Genomic DNA, 15,016 nt, shown 5'->3' on the forward strand with positions numbered 1-15,016 from the left:
AGGCAAGGATTTCCCCAAGGGGAGTCCCAGGGTTGTAAGGAGAACCCAAGCTTGCAGTCTATATACTGCACCCCAAGCAGGAATATGCACTCCATCTGGGGCCACCAAGTCTTACCAGCTTCCTAAACATTGGTGAGTGGGTTAACTCAAGATCATAGTAGCTTCCTCTGAAGCCTGGAGTTGAGGGAAAGATGGAACTACAAACTAGTCCAGATAAAGATCCAGTTAAGAGGGGAGAGACCTTGAAGAATCACATTGACCTCTCAGCCTGAAACATCCCAGACTGCCCAGATGACCTGGTCCCATACAGTCACTGTGCCCCGGAAAGGCTGCATCAGGAGGGGCAGAGCCCCGCCCAAAGTCAGTGGCAGAACCCAGGTAGAACCCTGGTCTCCAGGAGCCCTCCACTTGAACTGCCCCCCCCCCCCCAAGTAAAGTTTCTCAGGTCATCTCATTCCCATTCTTCCTACAATAGGACTCCATCCGGGGACGCTGGCGCTCCCTCTCCTGGGGTAACAGGTGAGAGCAAGGTCCCTGGGCCTGATCAGAGGAGCGTGAGGACCAAAGTGGTCCCCAGGTTCCTACTGGCTCAGATGATAGAGGGTGAATGGCGGAGAGCAGGGACTTGGACACATTCTGTTAGGGGGGTGGGGAGGAAGCTCTGGGGGTAGGGAGGGGGAACCTGAGGGCCCCAAACACCTGTGCCTGGAGTTACTCCCGCATGAGTTTCCCCAAGGAAACCCTCAGGCTCTGCAAACAGGCGACGACGACCCAAAGCCCCGCTGAGCACCTGGCTCTTTCAGACCCCCCAGGACTGTCCCCAGCGGTTCCCAGCCAGCGACAGGGGCGGCGGAGCGGGGTGCTGTCTCCTCCGGCTCCCGGGGAATCTAAACAAAGACTGGGGCAGAGACCGCTCCCTCCCTCGGGAGCTCGACGTGGCGCGGCGACCAGGGGACGGGCGGGACGGGCGGGGCGGGCGGGGCCTCCCACCGCTCCAGGCGCTCTCAGAGCAGCGGGGACCCTTCCTCCGGGCGCCTGCCGGAGGTGAGGAGCAGGCCGATCAAGCCGGGCTCTCCGCTGGGTTCGGGTGTCCCGGTGTCTAGCTTGCTGCGGGAGGCGGAAGCCGCGCGCCCAGGAACCGCCTCCCGGGTCCAGCCCCCAGGCCCGGCGCAGCACCGGGACAAGCGCCCACCCTCCCCGCGCCCTCGTGGGCACGCCCCCGCGGCGCGCCGCCCCCGGCCGGGCCCCCGCCCTCAGCAGCGGTGGCTCTGCGGAGGGGCCCCGGGTTGCCCGCACCTGCACCCGCGCGTTGGCGGCGGCGGCGCGGAGGCCTGGCTCCCCGCCTGCGCGTCTGTCTTGCTCGCCTCTCTCTAGGTGAGTCGGCAGCTCCCCGAGGCCCATCTCCCGCCACCCCCCGGCCACTGCAGCCGCGGCTGGCCGCACCGCCTCGGTGCAGCCCCCGCGCGCGACCCAGACCCGCGAGCCGGCCGCCTCGTAGCCGGGCCACACTTCGCCTAGGAGGGCGGCATCTCCTCCCTACCCCACTCCGCCCCGCCAGGGCTCTTTCTTCGCCTTCCCGGCCCGACACGGGGACCCCCCCACCCCGGCCAGGGCCAGGGCCCCGCCGCACCGCGCCCCCCGCGCCTCCCCGATCGCGACATCGGGGGCGGCAGGGCCATTTTGTACGCGCGGCGGGCAGAGGGGCCCCCTCCCGTCGCCTCCCGGAGTGTCACCCGCGCCCACCCCGCGCTCTCTCTCCGCCTCCCGGGGTTCACCCGGACCAGGTGGCGGCGGGCGCCTTTTAGGGGTGCGCGGTCGTGCAATTGGTGGATTTTTTTAAACCGGTTTGGAGGGGGGGAGCGCGGCGTGGGGGGCGGCGAGAGCGCTCCCGGCTCCCGGCGGCTCCTCCTGCTCCGCTCCTCGCTCTCCTGCCGCTTCCCTCCTCGCCTCCCGCGCTCCTGTCCCTGGCTCCGCCGAGCGCACTCCCCCGACGCCGTAGCCGCGAGCCGGGCAGCGCCGGACGCCGAGATGAAGGTGCTGGGACACAAGATCGAGCTGCTGACAGGTATCGCCGACCCTCCCCGGCCGCCGCCCCTCGGCGCGGCCTCGCCGCCAGCTACTTTCCGAGTCGGAGCAGGAGCCGGGCGCGGTGGCGGCGGCCAGGGCTTTGGGGTGTCGGGTTGGCGCAGGAGGAGGGGGTGCGGACACCAGCTCATTCCTACCTTGTGCGCTGCGGGCTCCTGTGCAGAGCCGGGCCCCGGGAGGGGACTTGGGGCGGTGCCCTGCCCCGCTTTGCTCTCTGAGTCTCCGCGGTCGGCGTCGGGGTGGGTAGAGCGCTTGCTGCCGGGATGTGGTCGGGGGAGCGGCCCGCTGGAGTCAAGCTCTAATCAGGTCTTCAAAAGAAGAAAGGGAGCTTGGAGCCCCTGCCCTTCTATCAGTGTCGATCGGTTCCCCCCAAGAAAGAAGCTCCCTGGGCTCCAATAGACTTCGGGGCTGGCGAGGGAGGGGGCTCGGATTTCCGGCTCCCTGTGGCAATCTGAGCAGCCCTCCCTGGGAGGAGAAGTTACTAGCTGGGAGTAGAGGCCAGTGACCAGGAGAGTGGGGAGCCAGACTGGACCCTGATGACCAGGAAATTTCAGCCTTGGGCCCCTGTGAAGAAGTGGCCAGCCACTCTGCTGGAAACCACATCCCGGGAGCAGTGGCTGGAAGCAAAAGAGGACACTGGGTCTGCTCTGGAGAGGAGGAAGGAGACGGGGCAAGGGGTCTGAAGGGTGGAGACACTCTCCCAGACAGGAAGGGCCAACCCTACTGGTGGCTCCTGTGGTCTCCCCAGGGGAGAGGTGCAGAGAGACCTAGACAGGAGGATGGGGGCTGGGAACAGCAGGGAGGTCCAGCTGCCCCCAGGTGCCGGGCTCTGGGGTGCCCAGTCAGCGTGTACTGCAAGGACACATGGGTTCCAGAAAATGTCCTCTGGCACCTGGGAGGTTCAGTCCCTCACCTGGAGGACCTTGCCACCGGGTGCATGGGAACAGAGGACAGGACAGGGAAGGGGGCTTGGTGTGGGGACACACTCAGGAAGCAGGTTGGAGCCTGAGGTGGGAGATGAGGGGAGGAGAGATCTGAGCGTGTGGCAGCATTTGAACTGCACCCTAAAAGACAGATTTTCTATTAATGGAGAGGGAGGCAGTGCTACAGGCTGAAGAATGGAGGGACCAGCATATGCAGAGGGCTTGGGATATGAGAGAGGCTTGAACTAAGCAGAGGCTGGAGGGCTGGAGCGTGTGTGATGGAGTGCGGGGGAGGGGTAGGTAAAGTTTGGAGTTGTGGGTATGGGTTCAAGTAACAGTGAGCCCTCCTTGGCTCAGGCCAGGCTCATAGAGAAGAGGAGATGGGCGCTGTTCCTGGAGCACTGGGAACACTGACCAAGCGTACAGAAGAGCAAGATCTGAGCCCAGTTAGCCAACAGCTCCCCTGCCAGTTCCCTGCCTATTTTTTTTGTAGAACTCACCTGAGGCAGGCCAGTCCTCCCGACTTCAAAGGGAATTGCACAGGTGGCTGGACTTGTTAATCCCCCGGAGCGAAAGTTTTCACCACTCCGTGGGTGGGTTTTTAGAGCTCCCCACGCAGGACAGAACTCCTGGATCCTTCTCCTTTAGCCCCAGAAGGGCCTGGAGGAGGAATATTGGTGGGAGACATGTATGGGGGCTCTGGTGGGGCTCCAGGCTTTGGGGTCCCAATACAGTGTACCCTCATCCTCTGGCTACACAGGTCAGGGCCCCTCCTCCCTCATCAGACAGACTTGCCCACTTCTTGCAGACTCTGCCCCGGCCAGGCTGGAACAGGGCTCCCTCGGTCACTGTCTTCAGTCCTGGGTCCCATTGCCATTTTCTCTCACCAGGCCCTGGGAGACAGGGCATGCCTCCGCTCCAGTGGTTTTTCCAGCCTTCTCTCTTTCTCCAACTCCCTCCCATCCTCTTACTGGTCTCACCAATCTGGGTTCTATCCCAGTCCCTCTGCAGGCCAGCTGCATGACCTCAGATAGGTGGCTTAACCTCTCTGACTCCAGTTTTCTCATCTTAGAGGTGAAACTGTTGACCCCTCCCTCTGTAAGCTGGGGTGGAGCTTGCTGAAATGGCACAGGAGACACTCCTGGCTGGGGCCTGGCCCCTGGTGGGCACCTCGCGGGCTTCATCTCCCCTCAGGTCCCTTGGTCTTAGCTGTCCCTGTGATGGAGAATCCAGCTGCCCTGGCTGATCGGCCACTGGGAAGTCTGGATCTGCTTTCACCCGCTTTGCATCTTTTCACAGTTGCATGCATCTGTGGAAACCTGACCCATCTGCTCCACTGGCCGATGAGCAGGTCACAGGTGGTGGCTGGTTTCTTGTGGTGGCATACAGTAAGCGCTCAATAATTGTTGACTGAGCCAGGCTCTGCAACATCTCCAGGATAATTTCATAGAGGTCTTCAACTCCCTGCCCTCACATCAGCATTAGGAAATTATGTCACTGAACCGCTGTTGAATTGATGTTTATTGAGCTGTTTATAGTTTTCACATTCTCCCATTTCATTATTGTGATCATTTTACCAGTGAGGCCAGTTTCTGCCTCATGTCAAATGGCTGAGAAGAGGTGGTGCTTTGTTTCGAACCTGAGTCCTGAGCCCTGAGCCCTGAGCCATCCTATGCGTTTCTAACTGCCTGGCTCCTCCAGGCCAGTCTCACAGCTGCTCTACCCTTCACTTTCCTCATCTGTGAAATGGGCTCGTCCTGGTGCCACCGACAGTGGTGAGACTGTGTGTAAAACGTGGAGAGCAGCCGGCAGGTGGGCAGTGAATGGCAGAGGTGGGGCCGTTGTCCCTAAGCTATGTCCTGGGGTCTCCTCCCCTTCCCTCTGTGCTCCAGTCACCGGATCCCTTCTTAAGGGAATTTCCAGCTCCTTTCTTCCTCTGGACTCTCCACACAATCCAGGCCTCCTGAGATGTGCCTCTGGGGAACTCTGCTTCAGCCTTAGGTTCCCCGTCACATGGGAAGGGGAGACATGATTTTCTAGGGTTGGGTCCTGCTGGTCTGATGCCCACAGCTCTGACACAAGGTAGGGAAAGCTAGGTCCCCCTCACTTATGGGACTGGAAGGATGCCCATGAATTGTTAAAGACAGCCTGAGCCTGTCTTTTTGTTTCAGCGAGAAGAGGGGGTGGTCCTTGGCCCTAGAGCAATGCTTAGGCGGCCAGCACCTAGTTTCCAGACGCCCTTCCAGGGTGCTCCCGCACAGAGAGAGCAGGGATTCAGGAATCAGAGGGTGTGAATGTCAGAGTCTCCTCTCTGCTCTCAGCTCCTGAGCATATTCTTAATTTCTCCAAGTCTCCGTCTGTCTATCAATAAAATGGGAACAAAGGCCCTCCCTCGTTAGCGTGGTAAGAAGGACCCAGGACTCTGTCCTGCCCACGCACAAGCTCTCTGAGGCCTCAGAGGACAGACGCTTGGTGCCTTTTTTTATTCCTTAGTGGCATGGGAAAGTGGGACACTTGTCTGTCTGCAAGCGGGCAGGTGATGGTTTCATGCATTTGCTCTCCAGCAGTCTGTCTCTAGGAGGGTTTGGAGTCAGAGCTCTAAAATGGCAGATTGAAGGCGCTGAAAAATGGTCCCTTGGGAGCCTCAGTATTAGACGCTGGAAACTTTCAAAATATGCTTGATGTGTGATTAGAAAGCCGAACTTTGGCCAGTTCAGTCTGGAATTTTGGTATCATTTTAACGTGTGGAATGTGTATTTAAATAGTGTTAGATTGTGGGCAGGTATATCTCCGACCCATTTATTTATATGTGGGGGAAACTGAGGCATAGATTTACCAACCCCCTCCACCAGGACCCTGAATCCTCATTGCTAGCCCATCCATTTTAGTAAACTTCACTGCTTCACTCAGGCGCTGGCGTCAGGTGTGAAGGGACACGTGGGCTGCTGGACCAGGTGGGAGAGGAGCCGATACTTACACGGGGTGTGGGGAGATGGGCAAGCTGTTCCACTGCTTCAGTTTTATGAAGGGCAAGATGGCAATGATGTATCAAAAGCTCAAAAATATGTATGGTCTGTGACTCAGCAGTTGAATTTTTAGGAACAAATAAAGATGTGTTCAGAGGTGTTTGTTCAAGGATGTTATCACCTAGTTGCTTATAGAAAGGAAAGAAAAACAACTGGAGACAACTTAAACGCCTGACAGTAGGGGAGGCTAAATCAACAGGAGCCACTCGCAGCAGGGAAGCTCAGGCGGCTGGAACTAGGCTACCGGAAGTCACTTGCCCACCTGAACAGATGTCTCCTGATATACATATAATAACGTGATGACAGCTCACACTTCTCTGGCATTTGTCGTGTGCCAGGCACAGTCCAAAGCACTTTCTATATGTTAACTCACCCTATGAAATATGTGCTGTTATTTCCTCCTTTTAGACAGATGAGGAAACCAAAGCCCAGAGAAGTTAAGTAACTTGCTTAAGGTCACACAGATGGCAAGTAACTGGCTGAAATTTCAACCAGGAGATCTGGCTCCAGAGTCCAAAAGATGTTTCAGAACAGTGTTTTTTGTTTTTAAATGTACAGATTAGCACTGGAACTGAAAAGCGATAAGCAAAAATGTTAGCAGTGGTTTCCTCTGGTTACTAGGATCATATGTGATTTTTTTACTTCTTTTTGCTCTTCTGTCTGACTTTTCTCAGTGAATGTGTATTGCATGACATTCAAGTTCTATTTTTAAAAATGAAAAATTAACAAATGCATAGGGGAACGTGCAAAGCTCTAGGGGTCTGATGAAACCAGAATTCCTGGGGGAATTCTAAAAGCGGTCTGAACTCTGCTTTTGTGGCGAGGGTATGTTCTTGGAAAACTCTAGGGAGGAAGGGTCATCACGGTAGATATTGAACTTGCCTTTCCATAAGTATAGAGAGGAGGAAGTCATTGTAAGCAAAGTGGATAACACACAGCTGGTGTGTGTGTGTGTGTGTTTACACACGTGCTAGGGTGAATTTTAGCCCCCAAATATATGATGATCCTAATTCCCAGAAGGGCTTCCCTGATGGCTCAGCAGGTTAAGATGCAGGAGACACAGGTTGGATCCCTGGGTCAGGAAGATCCCCCTGGAGGAGGAAATGGCAATTCACTCTGGTATACTTGCCTGGGAAATCCTATGGACTAAGGAGCCTGGTGGGCTGCAGTCCACGGGGTTGAGAAGAGTCAGGCACGGCTGCGCACATGCGCACACAGACCTTGTTTGCAGTATGTGGGGTCTTCAGTCGCGGCACTCTTAGCTCACTCTTAGTTCACACTTCAGTTGTGAACTCTTAGCTGCAGCATGTGGAATCTAGTTTCCTGACCAGCGATCGAACCTGGGCCCCCTGCATTGGGAGTGCAGGGCCTTAGCCAGTGGACCACCAGGGAAGTCCCAATCCTAAGGTGCTTTAAACACCAAACCGACCAAAATGACCATATATCTTTAGCCCCATAACCTACTGAGGACCTTTGAGGTCCTTTGAGGACCGAGATGTTTTTTCAGTTTGTGTTGGGGCAGGGGTGGGGAGAGCAGCATAAGCCCTGTGTGCCTGGTGATGCTCCAGTCCTGGGCAAGGGAGAATCCTGGCCTGTCCCACCTGAGCACACACCTGCTCCTCACCCATCAGGTGAGAGCTCTGGGTTCAGACCCCATCTCTGTGGTGATGGACCCAGTCCATCACCCCATTGACAGCACCCCCTGGCTCGAGTTTAAGCCAACTGCCTGGGCTTTCCCCTCAACCCCAACTTCTTTTTCCCAAGGCCTTCTGGACCCATAAACAGCAGCTCTCTCCCTCCAGTGGCTCAGGACAAACCCAAATCACCCTGGACTCTTCTCTGTCTCTCATGCCCCACATCCTATCCACCCGCAGCTCCCACCAGCTCTACCCTCAGAATATACCGAGCCACCACCTCCACCCAGGCCTTCAGCATCTCTTTCCTGGATTACTGCAATGACTGGTCTCCCTGCTCCTACCCCCATGCCCTAGGTCTGCTCCACACATAGCAGGAGAAGGGAGACTTTAACATGGAAATCCTATCACATCATCCTGCTGCTCAAAACCCTCCAAGGCAGAGAATTCCCTGGTGGTCCAGTGGCTAAGACTCTGCACTCCCAATGCAGGGGGTTCAGGTTCGATCCCTGGTCAGGGAACTAGATCCCGTGTGCTGCAACTAAAATCTCCCACATGCTGCAACTAAAGATTCTGCATGCTGCAACTTAAAAAAAAAAAAAGATCCCACATACTGCAACAAAGACCCCACATGCCACAAGTAAGGCCCAGTGCAACCAAACAAATAAATATTTTTAAAAAACCAAAACCTCCAAGGTACCTCAGGAAAAGCCAGAGTTATTCTAACAGACCTTCTAGATGAAACGTGATCTGATGCCTCCTCCACTGTTCACTCTTGGTCCTTCCCTCCTCCCTCCCCGCTCCCCTCGATTCACTCTGCTCCAGCCTCACTGGCTGCCTTCCTCACACCTACCGGAAGCCCCCAGGCAAACACCTGCCTCAAGGCCTTAGCGCTTGCTTTTCCCTCTGCCCTGAGCACTCTCCTAGGCATCCACACAGCCCCCTCCCTCAGCTCCTCCACGCCTTTGCTCTCATCACCTTCTCAGGGAGGCCCACTCTTACACACTGTTTCAGATCACAGCCTCTCGCTCCTCCCCCTACTGTGAGGTTGCTTCCTGGTGCGCCTGGCATGTCTGGCACACCGTGTGTTTACTTGGATTTGTTGATTGGAATTCTCCTGAAAGTTCCCCAGATGTAGGGCTTCTTGTCTGTAATCATCAGTCTTTTATCCCCGGTGCCTGAAACAGTACCTGGCACACAGGAGGTCAGTATTTGGCGACTGAATGAATGAGTGAATAAATGAAGGACGTAGACCTGAGCCACTCGGCCGCCCTGAGAGTGCGGTCGTTCCTGTACCACGCGGGCTGAGAATGGGGCGCGGGTGACATTTCCCCAAGCAGGTACTGCTCTGAGAAGAAACGGCCTGGGCTGAGTGGTACTGACACATGGCCCCACTTCTGCAGACACTGTATGTGACACGGGGAGACCCTGGGAGAGGCTCGGGGTGGGTGATTTCCTGCCAGGTGTGTGTTGTTCCTCAAAACAGGAATACAAGAGGCAATTCAGAGGGGACGGGGGCTTTCCGGGAGAGAAATACGCAGTCAGAAAGCTGCTCCTTCAGGCTCTCTCTTTCCTGCAGACCTGCGAGCTGGGGGAGACTTGTTGCCTTGTGTTACCCCCCTTTGAACCTTGCACAAACACCCAGTATCTTTGTTTCCAGGCATTTGCCAAATTAGACAAAGATAAAGAAATGAATCGAGGCACCTGTGTTAAAGAAACTTGAGAATTTGTGGCCCCAAGTGCCAGACTTTTAACTTTTTAACTTTTGAATGTGGGTCATGGTTACCAATGTTGATGCAGCTTCTGTGAGTCTGCGAGGGGTGGTCTGGAAGGGGCTGGCTCACTCTCTGAAGTGAGAAGGCTGCCCACTGCAAAAAGGATCTGCGGGCCTGGAATTTCCCTGTGTCCTCTCGGGCAGGCCCCATCCTGTTCCTTTTCTTTGGGTTCCTTTAGCATGTTAGGCTGGGACTCCAAGAAAAATGTCCCAAGTTTAAATTAGCTTCGATGGTATGTGACAGAAAGCCAAGGATAATAATAATGGATTAAACAGCAGAACAGAAACACACAGACATAGAAAACAAATTTATGGCTACCAAAGGTGAAAGTGGGAGGAGGGATAAATTAGGAATTTGGGATTAACAGATACACACTACTCTAAAATAGATAAACAAGGACCTACTGTGTAGCACAGGGAACCATATTCAATATCTCATAATAACCTGTAACAGAAAAGAATCTGAAATATATATGTAATATATAAAATATATATATATATAGCTGAATCATTGCTCAATACCTGAAACTAACACTACATTGTAAATCAAATATGCCTCAATTAAAATATAGATAAAAGAAGATAAAAGTTTCCCTCTTTTATAAGCAGAGTCTAGAGATAGGCCATCCAGAACTGTGGCTTCATGATTCTCAGGAACTTAGACGCTATCTATAGTGCCACTCAAGCACCTTTAGTATCCAGCCTCAGAGTCTAAAATGGCTGCTCAAGTTCCCACCATCACATCTGTATTCCAGTCAGCAAAAAGAAGGAAGGGTTGAAGAATGGCATGTCTCCTCCCTTTAAGACCACTATCCCAAAGTCACATGGTTCCATTTATATCTAACTGGCTGATTGTTGTCATAAATAGGCTTTATTCCCTTGTCTACCTACTCATCTAAAATTTGGGGATCTAGTATTAAGAGTATCAAGGGGAGAACAGATACTGGGGGACAATTAACGGTCTCTGCCCCAGTAGGACTTTTTCCTGGCTCCATACAGAAGCCGCTTACATGGAATATATTGTTGGGATTCCAATTCTGTCTGCCCTTGGTCTGAGGGTTGGAGGTTTGTTATGTCTGTGTTTAATGTCTGGAACCATGTTGTGTACAGAAACAGAGTTCACACATGGGTGCTGTGCCTCAACGGAAGAAAATTTTATAAAAGAGCTATGTTACGGCAACTCTCAGATACACATTTTCTTAATAACATCTCTGACATATATCCTCTCTTGGTGAGGTGGGCACCAGGACCGCTGTTTTGCCATCACGGTACACCAGAGGGTGTAGTCTGGTGGGAAATCCTGGAGGTGGTAGCGGAGCCCTCTTGGGAAATGCTGTACCAGCGACATTCCTGATGTCAGAGGAGCTGGGACTCCATGGAAAAGCACAGCCAGCCACAACCTCAAGACAGAGTGGGACTTCCCTGGTGGTCCAGTGGTTAAGAATCCACCTACCAACGCAGAGGATGCAGGTTCAATCCCTGGTCAGGGAAGATTCCGCATGCCGAGGAGCAGCTAAGCCCACCAATGCTACTACAGCCAGCAAGCTCTAGAGCCTGTGCTCGACAACTAGAGAAGCCTCTGAAATGAGAAACCCTCGCACTGCAGCTAGAGAGTAGCTCTTAGAGAAAGCCCTCTTGCAGCAACGAAGACCCAGCACAGCCAAAAAAAGAGAGCAATTCAGAAACATGGGATCCTGAATGTGAAGAAGTTTTAGGAAGAACTGATGCAGTTTATTTCATTTCTATTTTTTTTCACTTCTATTTCTTTTTAAGAATTTATGAGCATTGTACAGTAACTATTCTTCAATTTTTCAAAAAAATTATTTATTTATTTTAATTGGAGGTTCATTACTGTATAATATTGCAGTGGTTTTTCCATGCATTGTCATGAATGTACACATGGGTGTACACATGTCCCCCATCCTGAACCCCCCTCCCACCTCCCTCCTCATCCCATCCCTCAGGGTCATCCCAGTGCACCGGCTGTGAGTGCCCTGCTTCATGCATCGAACTTGGACTGGTCATCTATTTCACATATGATAATACACATGTTTCAATGCTGTTCTCTCAAATCATCCCACCCTCGCCTTCTCCCACAGAGTCCAAAAGTCTGTTCTTTCCATCTGTGTCTCTTTTGCAGTCTTGCATATAGGGTCATCGTTACCATCTTTCTAAATCCCATATATATGTGTTAATATACTGTACTGGTGTTTTTCTTTCTGACTCACTCTGTATAATAGGCTCCAGTTTTGTCCACCTCATTAGAACTGATTCAAATGTGTTCTTTTTAATAGCTGAGTAATATTCCATTGTTACACTTCAATTTTTTAAAAAAGAAAAAACTTATAAGAGTGATAGATGTGGGTCTAAGTCTAAAAGAATGAAATATTTTTTAAAATTAATTACCAAAAGTTCTGAATGATAGGCACTCATTATGTTAGTGACAGTTCTGCAGTTACTTTGTGTGTATAGTAGGAATGAGCAAATAAACAAAAATATTGGGGATAATGATAGCCAGGTTTCTCACTGTGGAAGAAAAACAATTACAAATAATGAAGGGGGGAGGTTAGAATAAACTGAGTGGTAATGAATTGGAATTAGAGATGTCAGTATAAATTCCAGATTTTTAACAGATATACAGATACATACATAGATGGAGAAAAGTGTGTGTGTGAGGCAGAAAAAATATAAGATGAGTTTGGAGTAAATTAGAAGCTACTAAAAAATTTTAAAAGACAGTGAATGGTGAAAGGACCCAAGAGCCAACTTAACTCCCAATGGCCAAATCTGGCACAATCGGAACAATTAAATAATAATGGAAATGGATTATAACCCATAGAATAAAATAAGTAATTGAATAAATCAGTGAATGGAGAAGAAGAGATGACTCTGTTTCTTCCAGGAGAAATCCAATTAATAAATGTAGAAGGGATGAAGGAAATAGAAAACGATCATCAAGAAAATTCCACTGTAATAACCGTAGGCAAGCCTCATCCACGGTTGCTAAAATTAGTGGGCAGAAAGTATGATGAGAAACAAGATGTCTGCGTGGTCTCAAAGTGTCTTCCCACGAGATACGTGTTAGTTACAAAGGGGAAAATAGTAACTTTACACTGGAGAAACCCCAGAACCTGGGTCAGGTGGTCAAGCTTAAGGTTCCCCAGTAATGAGACATCTTGTACCCCATGAAATGGCACAGTGGCAAGGGCACATCTCTTCTGCTGTATTCTCGTGAAAAACACAAAACCTCGGTCTAATCATAAAAAAAAAAGAGACAAACCCAGACTGAGGGACAGTCTACAGATTTTAACTACTCAGTGTTTCTCGGGTGTCAGCATCATAAAAGACAGACTGAGGAACTGTCCCTGAGTGGAGGGGACCATGTGGCAGCTAAGAGCAGGGTGGCATCCTGGATGGGGAGACTGCTGGAAAACTGGTGAAATTCAGTGACCGTCTGCAGATTGCATCACCGGATTATATCAGTATTTTCTTTCCTGGTTTCTCTAATTGTTTAAGGTTCTGTAGAATGGTGACATTCTAGAGGAAGCTGAATGAGGAGTATGTGGGAAGTTTCTGTGCTTTTTTTTCTGTGATTTTTCTATAAATCTGAAATTATTTCAAAATAAAAAGTTAAAATGTAGGGGGCAGTATTAATGTCATCAATAATGTTTTTTTTTCCTTTTCTATTGGTACATAAAATGTTAGTGTCAGCTCTAATTGATGGTATCTTAGATTTGATAAGATCTGCTATGTAGAATAAAAGTCTCCTTTTAGACTCTTCCAAATACATATTCTTCCTCTGAAATGAGCATTGTTATAGTTACCCTGATTCATTCGAGGACTTTTTTTCTTTTTTAATTTGCAAATAAATATACCTGTTCCGTGCATGTATTTTTCACATCAATGGGCTTATTTATTTATACTTATTATTCTGTGCCATGCCTTTTTCTCTTACCTGCGTATTTTAGAATGCCTTCCCTATCTGTTTGAGTGGAGCTGCCTCATTTTTTAAATAGCTGTGTGGTGCTCTGGGGTATAGATGTGCCAGGGTTTATTTAACCATTCTGACATTTATTTTCCTTGTGATGATTCTTTTCACTGTTTTTCCTATTCCAAAGACCGCTGCGGAGTACACCCCTGTGCACAGCCTCTTCATGTTTTTCTTCAGGATAAATACCTAGAAACAAAATTATTGAGAGAGATTTGCATTTTTACAAACTACCAACTTGCCCGCCAAATCAAGTTGAACCCACTGCAGTCCAGCCAGTGGTGTATGAGAATATGTATTGTTTCCCCACAATCTCACTGGCACTGAATGTTACCAATCATTTAATACTTTACAGTCTGAGCAAAGAATCATTCATTCATTCATTTCATGCCATTCAACAAACACACATCGTGTCAGAAAATGTTAACAATTTATTTTCATTATTATTGCTGTTGTCATTGTTGTGGGCAGGTGATGGGGAAAAGCATTTCAGGCAGAGGGAAGAGCATGCACAGAAGCACGTGCTTCCTGCAGGAATAATGGGCTGACTGAGTCAGCTGGGGTCTTTAGCTGTGAATGTCGGCATCCAAATATGGCTGCCTTCAGCACAGTGGGAGTCTGTGTGTGTGTGTGTGTGCGCGCGCGCGCATGCGTGTGTGTGTCTGTGTGTGTCCGTGTCTGTGTGTGCGTCTGTGTGTGCGTCTGTGTGTGTGTGTCTGTGTGTGTCTGTGTCTGTGTGTGTGTCTGTGTATGTGTGTCTGTGTGTGTGTCTGTGTGTGTGTGTGTGTGTGTGTTGGCAGGGTGGTGGTGGTTGTGGAGAGATAGGAATTCATGAGCCCAAATCAAGGAGGAAGCAGGAGACGTGGTCTAGGTCAAGTTCGGCATCAAGCAGGGGGCTGTAATGGGAGAGGGAATGGAGGCTGGCCAGAACACAAGCTCATGTTCCCTGCAGCCTCCTGTTAGGCCATCTACCCCAGGGAAACAGAACCTGTGTAGAGTAGGGTTTGTTTGTTTTTTATGGGGTGGGGGGGGGCAGTCGGCCGCAATGCAGCCTGCAGGATCTAAGTTCTCTGACCAGGAATTGAACCTGGGGCCCTGGCAGTGACAGCACTGAGTCCTGAGCCACTGGACCACCAGGGGATTCCCTAGAGTTGGGTTTAGGAGCACGGACTCTGGGGTTGCTCCCTGGATGTGCCACAGGGGACTTGCACCAGTCACTCCCTCCATGCACCTGTTCTTGCCTCACCTGTGAGATGGGGATGCTGAGGGAAGGTCTGTCTCCATCCCAGGCCCGCCGCCAGCGCTGTCCCAGCCCTCTGAGGTCAGCGTCCGGACAGTGAGAGTGATATGACGAGGGGCCAGCTACTTGGACAGCTCTCAACCCCCTACACAGTGCAGCTGGAAGCAAAGTTCCTGATTTCTGGGTCCCTGAGTTCTGGGACTTCTTTTCAAACCGCAGTGCTGGCGTGGTGTGGGTAGATGGAAGGGCATCAGGTGCCCAGGCTTGAACATGAGTCTGAACCTGCCCTAAGCGACCTCCTTCTCAATCTGTGGCACAGACCCTTCCCAGGGCGGAGCTGCCCAGG

General features: G+C 51.4%; 1 protein-coding gene and 1 non-coding gene across 4 annotated transcripts in view; both read left to right on the top strand.

Moving 5' to 3' along the window:
- NDRG4 (NDRG family member 4) overlaps nucleotides 1,252–15,016 on the top strand; it is a 42,531-nt gene continuing 28,766 nt past the window's right edge. Inside the window, exon 1 of one of the 3 annotated variants that reach the window (XM_018062073.1) lies at nucleotides 1,252–1,374. Coding sequence is in view for 2 of the 3 variants with exons in the window: in XM_018062070.1 (XP_017917559.1) it covers nucleotides 2,029–2,065 (37 nt within the window). In the remaining variant the exon portion in view is untranslated. Of the gene's footprint in view, nucleotides 1,375–1,684; nucleotides 2,066–15,016 lie in introns of those variants that run through there. The other 2 variants (XM_018062070.1, XM_018062069.1) reach the window with 2 other exon arrangements.
- On the top strand, nucleotides 8,117–8,189 carry TRNAG-CCC. The gene has a single exon. It is a non-coding gene; the product is annotated as a tRNA-Gly (tRNA).

The sequence above is a fragment of the Capra hircus genome, chromosome 18 (genome assembly GCF_001704415.2).
Source record: "Capra hircus breed San Clemente chromosome 18, ASM170441v1, whole genome shotgun sequence".
In the NCBI taxonomy this organism is placed as follows: Eukaryota; Metazoa; Chordata; class Mammalia; order Artiodactyla; family Bovidae; genus Capra; species Capra hircus.